The sequence below is a fragment of the Tupaia chinensis genome, unplaced genomic scaffold (assembly GCF_000334495.1).
Source record: "Tupaia chinensis unplaced genomic scaffold, TupChi_1.0 Scaffold139897_1, whole genome shotgun sequence".
NCBI lineage: Eukaryota > Metazoa > Chordata > Mammalia > Scandentia > Tupaiidae > Tupaia > Tupaia belangeri.
The window spans coordinates 1,091,788-1,100,541 of NW_006199776.1; the positions used below are offsets into that span (position 1 = coordinate 1,091,788).

The 8,754-nt window shown below is 39.1% G+C and overlaps 1 protein-coding gene and 1 pseudogene across 3 annotated transcripts in view; one reads left to right on the forward strand and one right to left on the reverse strand.

Annotated features, from left to right (window-relative positions):
- DMXL1 (Dmx like 1) overlaps positions 1-8,754 on the forward strand; it is a 216,224-nt gene that overhangs the window by 37,252 nt on the left and 170,218 nt on the right. For all 3 annotated transcript variants that reach the window (XM_014593197.1, XM_027765897.1, XM_006162337.2), the window contains exon 4: positions 2,515-2,593. In XM_014593197.1, the coding sequence (XP_014448683.1) occupies positions 2,515-2,593 (79 nt within the window). The remainder of the gene's footprint in view (positions 1-2,514; positions 2,594-8,754) is intronic.
- Positions 5,270-6,150, reverse strand: LOC102501078 (mitochondrial inner membrane protease subunit 1 pseudogene; annotated as a pseudogene).

The window sequence follows — 8,754 nt, forward strand, 5'->3', positions numbered from 1 at the left end:
AGTTAACGCCCCCGGGTCTGGGACTCGAACCATAGTCGACTACATGGGAGTCCAGCGATGTAACCATTAAAGTATTTGCTGACCCCAAAACAGTATATTTTAATATTCAATAAATATTTGTTGAATGAAATAATCGACTTTAACAAAATTGGTATTTTTGTTGAAATGCCTTAATTTATTTTATTTATTATTTTTTTATTTTTTAAATTTATTTTATTTTATTTTATTTTTGGAGAGGTTTTTGCTATAGGGCATGTGTACTCTCCAGAAAGACAGAGAGGGACAGAGAGACAGAAAGCAAGAAATCACCCTGGGGGTGGGGGGTTGGCCACACTGCAATCCCTTCTCCTCCATTCTCCTCTCAGGATCTTGGGCACGCACCCACATGTGACTGTCATGAGTTTAAGCCACTGGGTCTGGGACTTGAAATGTGGTTGACTACATGGGAGTTCAGCAATGTAGCCCTTATGCCATTTGCTGGTCCCAGAAATGCTTTGTTTTAAAATTCTCTAAAGATTTTGCTCTGGCTCATTTTCTCTTAATACTTTTAATTGATTAATATATAGTGTAAAATAACCAGAAGAGGCTGATTTATTGATAGGCAGTAAAGTAAAATGAAAAAAACTTGAAGAGAAAAATGGATCAAATGGAAAAGGAATATAAACTTGGAAGATACACAAAATCTGAAATTTTAGGATATAACGTCAGAGAATCTTTAGATCTTCATTAAAAAATATTACTCCCTTTTCTATGCATTCTGGAGTATTCTTTTAAGATGGCGATTCTTCATTTGATATACACTTTAGATACTGGTGGATACATGAATCTAGATCCTAAGCTGGGAATTTATAGATCTGTGAATGTGAGCATGTCGTCATGCGTTCATATGCCTGGTCCTAGACAGGCTTGTGATGTGCATTGTTATTGAGAGCCGTTCCTGCACGGCAGTATTTCTTGAATGTGTATGCTGCAGCCACTAATGCCCAAATCACGTAGGGTGCTGGTTTCAATTGCAGGTTCTTATGCTCCACCCTGGACCTTTTGTATCTGAATTTTTGGATATAGGTCTTGGAAATTTGAATTTCAATAGCCAGGGTACTATTTTTTTTGTTCTTAAATATATTTATTTATATGTGTGAGTGTGTGTGTATACATACTTTTTTTTTTTTTTTAGGAGAGATTTTTACGATAGTTCATGTTCACTTGCTAGGGAGGCAGAGAGTCAGAAAGCAGGAAATCACCCCCTCGGGGGGGTGGCCACACTGCAATGCCTTCTCCATTCTCCTCTTGGAATTTGGGCACACACACACACATATGCCCAGTGTGGGATTTAAACTGCTGAGTCTGGAACTTGAACCACGATTGACTACGTGGGAGTCCAGTGACATAATCATTACATCCACTGGCCCCACTTAAACTTTGGAAACTAATGTAGTAAGAGTATGCTTATGGATCTCAGTTGTTAGTGGGCAGTGAACTCAGCATAATAGGCCATAATTTGAATTAAAAAAAAAAAAAAGAAATAGAAAATGTCAGAGAGCATCACATGTGGAAAGGGTAAACCAAGTTGCATTTCTATAAAATATGTCTGTGTGTTCTGGGTTACAGTTAAACATGTGTTTCTTAATGATTTGCAGGCAAAAAAGTTTGAAAAATAATTGCTTTAAGAAATTAAAAAGCCTTACACTGGCCCCATAGCCTCTGGGTTAAGAGAGCCACATCCTACATGCCTGACCACGGTTTGAATCTCAGTTCTTGTAGAGTGAAAAACATGCTGGGTATCTGTGTGTGCATGCCCCAAATCCTGACAGGGCGGGAAAGTGAGGAGTAAAGACTGGAGTTTGACCACATTCTTTGGGGATGCATCCTCCCTCTCTCTCTCTGTTTTCTTTTTGGTTAGTGGGTATACATTACCTGTGGCAATTAAAAGGAGGAAGAACTGGAAAGACCTTCAATTATATAATTTAGGGCCAGCAGGAGGTGTGGTGGTTAAGATGCTGGATCCCCACATGGCCAACAGTGATTCAAGTCCTGGACCTGGTGGCTTACTTTTTCACTCTGGTCAAATTTAAAAAAATAATAAATAAAACTAAATAATTCTTAAAAAAATGATGTAATGTTAAGGAAGTGCTACATCTTTTATTCTGAATTTTCCACACACTGTCATGATCTCAGGTGGAGGTAAAACTTTTTTAAAAAAGGAAGCCTCAAAGAGCACATCCACAAATATACATTTGAGTTAAAATTTTGACTGTAACTATAATAATAACAATAATTAAATCTGAGGTTAGTAACGGTTATCCAAGGTAACATACTTATTGGTTATTGACACTGCAGACAGACTTGGAGCTCCAGGAAGGCTGTTCTTTCTCTAGCATACTCCATCACATACTCCCTTATTTTCTCGCCTGAACATGACTTACCTGTGTTATTGTCACTAATAAGCATGAACATATACATTTGATAAAGATGCCAGTCATAATTAGCTAAATTATTTTCTTTTTTTAATTTTAGGAACCGTATAGTCAGTGGCAGAAAAGTGGCCAGTTTTTTCTGGAATCAATAGCACACAATATAACTTGGGATCCCACAGGTAAGAAAATAAGCAGGATTTACTGAAATGAAGTATTCCTCACCTTGGCCATTGCTTTTATCACTCTCAGGCATTTTTTGATTCTGTTCTGTGTGAGAATGTGGGGAACGCAGTGAGTATAACCAGTTGTGCCCTTTTAGATTAAAGTGCACTGTAGAAGATGACAAAAAAGGGTAACAGCTGTAGTAGGAACACTGTTGTTTTTGAAAAGTGACACTAATTCTCTTTGAAGAATCATAATTTCATTGAAGAGGAGCCTTTTGACCTGATAGCAGATAAAGTTTTAACAATGAGAATGGAGTAGATGGAGGAGGCAAAAAGAAGTGAATTCTAAGCAGAAATAATGAGTATATGTGTGAATTACCTAGTTCCCTATTTCTGTATTAAAAACCATCCTCAAAAAAAAAATAAACCTCAAACTTGGTGGCTTCAGACATCAGTCATTTTATTGCTTTTGCAATTTTATGGCTCATCTCTCATTCTAGGTGGTGTTGGCTGAAGCAGTTGTCTGCTGCTAGATCTAAGAGGGCTTGGTGCTTGCTGTCTACAGAACTGTCTTCAGTCCCCTCCATGTGGCCTCTTTCTCTGTGACTTCTCTAGCAAGGGAGCCTGGTTTTAACATGACTGGCTTCTGAGAGGGAAAGTGAAAGCGCAAGGACTCAAAGCCTGAGGCTTGGCAGACCCACCATTGGTATTCTTGCTGCATTGTATGTTCAGATGAAGTCAGATCCAGCCCATATTTAAGTGATACGAGAAATAGACTCTACTCTTTTTTTTTTTTTTTAAGTTTATTTACTTATTTTTTCCATGAGCAAGAAAGAGAGAGACACACACAGCACCCCCAGCAGGATCTTGATGCCATTATCCACCCCAGTCTCAGCCAGCCCCAGATCCTGGGCATGCACATGCCTGCTGTTCTCAGGGAGGTCTCCAAACCTGAGCCCAGAACTTCCCACGTGGGTCAGCCTTGCAGAGTGTCGCATTCCACCAGTGTACAACTATCCACCCCCAAGGCACTGCCTCTGGATGAAAGATATGGCAAAGTCATATTGCAGGGGGCATGGGTGTAGTTATTGGGAGCCATTTTTATTATTTTGCAATGGCAAGCAAAGGCACAAAGAAGGAAAGCATGAACTGTGTTCTAATAAGGATTAGTCTTTCATTAGGGCTGGAGTGAGTCCAGTGCATGTTAGTGAGGAGATAAGACTCTAACATGTGATACCCCTTAAAAGTCGTAATAAGGAATTTGAATTTAATTGTTTTTAATTGTATAGAAACTATTAAAGTTTTTTGAAAGAGGCTAGTAATGTACTAAGATTTATAGCTTTGCAAGATTGCTCTGCTAACAGCGATGAGAAGGATCCAAAGCAGGAGGAACAGGAAGCAGAGTGACGTCTGATGAGAACATATTCACTGTATCTGGATGAAAAATAAGAACTTGTTTTGGCCCAACCTTGGTGCCACATACTGATCTGCGGTGCTAGAAGCCACATGGCCATTGGCAGATTCTCTCCTTTTTTCTTTTTTTGAGAGGGTTTTGCTATAGGGCACGTGCGCTCACCAGACAAACAGGGAGAGACAGAAAGTAAGAAATCACCCCCCAGGGGGGATGGCCATACTGCAGTCCCTTCTCCTCCATTCTCCTCTCGGGATCTTGGGCACACATGCATACGCACCCAGCGTGAGTTTCAAGCCACCGGGTCCAGGACTCTAACTGCAGTTGACTACATGGGAGTCCAGCAACATAGCCATTACGCTAACTGCTGGTCTCGCCATTGGCAGGTTCTCTTGCCACATACATGATGTGCACACAACCAAGATCCTGACTTGCTGGAGGGCTAGGGAGGGGGACTGTGGCATGGGGAGTGCCTGTTGAAGTTAACTCTGCCTGCCTGTGTCTTTCTGATGAGAGACATTTAAAAAAAAAAAAAAGAAATTAGAACTTGTTTCAATGCCTTCATCGTAGTAGACACTCAATATTAAATGAATTAATGAATAGTGAAAGGAGTTTGTGGATATGAAATACACCTAGGCAATAGAATTGCCATGACATGTCAGCTGAGTTTGAAATTGCTTTCAGGATATCTGTGACCATAAGAAGAGTGACATGTAAGAAGAGATGGAACATAATGTTGTTTGTGTATGGTTAGTTCGAGGCGCTTGTATATCAAAGTGTTAGAAATTTTATTTTAGGACATAAGTTTCCTTTGGAACATAGAGAAGTCATTAGAGAAGATAATTTTTATTGTCATAGAACACATGGAATGACTGAGAAAGATGTCGATTTAAAACATAGACTTTAGGGAACCAGCAGTTAGTATAATGGCTATGTCGCTGGATTCCCATGTAGTCGACCATGGTTCACGTCCTGGACCTGGTGGCTTAAAACTCATGCCAGGCGCGTGTGCGTGCGTGCCCAGGGTCCCGAGAGGAAAATGGAGGAGAAGGGGTTGCGGTGTGGCCATCCCCCTGGGGGGTGATTTCTTGCTTTCTGTCTGTCTTGTCTGTCTGTCTGGCAAGCGCATGCACCCTGTAGCAAAAACCTCTCAAAAAAAAAAAAAAAAAAAAAAACACCAAAATATAGGCTTTAGTACCTTTGGAAATCATTTTAGGGAATAAAATATATCAGTATACTTTGATAATTCTTTAAATCACTCTGTTTTATTATTTTTTTAAAACAAAATAGAATAGTTTATTGGTAAGTACATGGTTTTAATGTCAATAATAAATTCACTTGAAAAGGAGACAGTAATCAAGTCAAAAGAATAAATCCTTGCCAATCATCAGAAAATCTGTGTCCATTATGGCTGTCATGTAGAAAGCCCAAATCACTGAGAGGCTAAATCTTAAAAAAAATTCGTCCTTTGCTAAGTCCATATGGAATAGGTCCATAGAACCAGGAGTCTGTAGAATTCTGTAGAATATCACCTTCTAACCAAACAGGACCATGGGCACATAATTATGGCTTTTAAAGAAATTTGACGAGCTAGTGGTGTGGATTTTGTCTCCTCCCAAACCAATGACTCTTTTGCAAATGTTTGATTTTGGGCCACTCGGGCTTTTTGTAATTACAGCGTCACCTCTTTGGATACCATAAAAATGTCGACTAATATTTTCTGCAAAGATAATATCTGAATTTTGAATGGTAGGCTCCATTGATGGTCCAGAACACATGACAACACCACCAACATGTTCGAAATCACAGTGAGCTATACAGCCATACTGAATGGTATAGCCCACAAAGTCGAAGGGTTTTGCCCAGAACACCACGAAGCATAGTTCTATGTAGGCTTGGCCACCATTTGACCTGGTTTTTGTTTTTGTTGTTTATAAAATTAATCGCATTCAGCAGGGATCACTTTGAGCTTCATGAATGACATCCAAGAGATGGGAAAGGGTTAGTTCTCAGTTGCTGCCAGTTACAACGCCAGGTGGCTTCTTCTGCAGTGAAGGTGTTACTGCTAATCCCGTTACACTGGTACTGAATCTTGCAGACGTCAAAATTATCACCAAGGTTCCTTTTCATCCCATCCTTTCCAAATGACTGGAAGTCGCTTCGCCATTAGGTCTGTTCTAGAATACATCAATTTTTAGGGTAGTTGCAGGGCTTCCAGAATAAAAAGTGTCTCTCAAACCTACATAGGTGGTCCAAGGCTTCAGGATTCCTGGGCTGTGCCCTCACTCAGTGTTTTAAAATGTTTCTTCATAAGATTGATGCTTACCAGCTGGTGGTAACCTGTGTATGTATTGTGTGTACATACTGGAAAATGTTGGCCTGGGTTCAAATTTGGCAGTCAGTGCAGCATGCTGTGTAGACCTCTCTTTTGGGCAGGGAGTCCTGTGTCCTAGCCTTCGCCTGTTGTCCTTGTGTGACTGTTAATAGTGTAGCATTTACTCCTTTACATATTCCCATTGGATGGTCAATTCACGATTACTCTGCAGAAGCACTATGGTCTGCTGTAGTTACTTCTTTGCATTTTGAAAAATTAGACAAAGGTAAAGATTTTATTTTATTCGGTATGTTATTAATACTTTAAGTTTCCAGAATATATTAGATGCTCAATAAATATTCACATGTTTGACTACTAGTTCTGTGATTATGAACAGGTTACTTAATGCATCAGAAATGACCAACTCATTTGTAAATGAGTATCTGTTTCACAATATTGTTTATTAGTGGTCAGATATGATAATATATATGAAAGTACAGGTCGTGCATCCCTAATCTGAAAACCCAAAATCTGAAATGCTCCAAAATCCAAAACCTTTTGAGTGCTGATATGACACCACAAGCAGAAAATTCCACACCTGCCTTCATATCAGGTCACAGTCAAAATACTGTAATAAAAAATATATCTATAATTACCTTTTGATTATGAGTGTATGGTGTATATAAAACAAATCAATTTCATATTTAGACTTGGTCCTGTCCCCAAGGTATCTCATTTTGAATATGCAAATATTTCAAAATAAAAAAAATTTGAAATTTGAAGCTTCTAGTCTCCAGCATTTTGGATAAGGGATGTTCTGCCTGTATTTGGTGAATGATAGACGCCTATAGAACTATTGTTGGTGAGTAAACTGACTCTACTTGAAGCATCGTAGTAAAAAGTGGAATTAATATGTTTAATATTGGAGTTTGAGTTACTCTAAGCTTGAAATTTTTGTATCTGTGGTCTGTCAACACTAATGCTTCAGAGGATAGCATGAATGTTAAATATCTCTAAAATTATGTTTACAGAGGAGTATTATAAGAAAATTACTTTTCTCATATATGTAGTAGTGACTTGACAGCCACACATGAATATTGACTATCTTTTTTTTATCTTGATTGCCTTAAAATTCACACATAACACTTTTTTATTTTTCTATATAGTGGTGTGAGAAATGAGCAATGTAGTAAATATTTGGGAGTTATTAGTGCATTATTATTTCATAAATGAACTTTGTAATTATAAATAGCTTTTAGATATTTGAAGTGAAATAATTCTATTTTATCTCTGATTAATATTCATGTACAGAGACCAGCAAATGGCATAATGGCTATGTTGCTGGACTCCCATGTGGTCAACCGCAGTTCAAGTCCTTGACTTGGTGGCTTAAACTCAAACCGGGTGCATGTGTGTGTGTGCCCAATATCCCGAGAGGAGAATGGAGGAGAAGGGGTTGTGGTGTGGCCATTTTCCCTTGGGGGTGATTTCCTGCTTTCTGTCTCTCTGTCTCTTTCTGGCGAGTGCATGTGCCCTGTAGCAAAAACCTCTCCATTTTTTTTTTTAAGAGGAAAAAATATTTGCTTATAGTATAATATGCCAGATATTAGTATATAAGCTTTTTTCTTCTTATGGTATTAGTAAACTAACTGTGCTTTTCTTTTGTCTCTAAATGTACTATTTGACCTTGCCTAAATCATAAGATTTTTACCTTAGACTTGTTATGCTTTTTTTCCTACTTCAATATCCGTAGCTCTGTCTCATGTTCTGAATTAATACATCATACCTTACCTGCATTTGTTCCATTCATACCTGCGATGAATTATTTTGTATTCCATCTTAAATTCTTTGTTTGTTTGTTTAGTTTCTCCTATAGGACATGTGTGCTCACCGAAGAGATGAAAGGGAGGGATAGTGAGAAATCACACTACTCCCCGGGGGTGGGGCGTGGCCATGGGACAGTTCCTTCTCTTTTTGGGATTTTGGGTATACATGCACACTCATCTGGCATGATTTTCAAGCCTCTGGGTCTGGCACTCAAACTGCTCAGTGGACCATGTGGGATCCAGCTGCCTTAACCTCCATGCCATCTGTTGGCCCCTCTATATTAAGTTCTTTTTTTTAAAGAATTAATTTTTATTTACTTTTATTCATTGTCAATATTTTATATTTTACCTCCTTTTTGAGATTGACCAGAAAGAGAGTGAGAGAGAAGGAAAGTGAGAAAGCAAGCTGCCAGGTCCGGGACTTGAACCACGGTCAGCCACGCGGGAGTCCAGTCGCCTTAATCACCATGACACCTGCTGACATCAAGTTCTTATTTTTTTTTTTTTTTGGAGAGGTTTTTGCTATAGGGCACGTGCGCTCGCCAGACAGAGACAGACAGAGACAGAAAGCGAGAAATCACCCCCCAGGGGGGATGGTCACGCTGCAGTCCATTCTCCTCTCGGG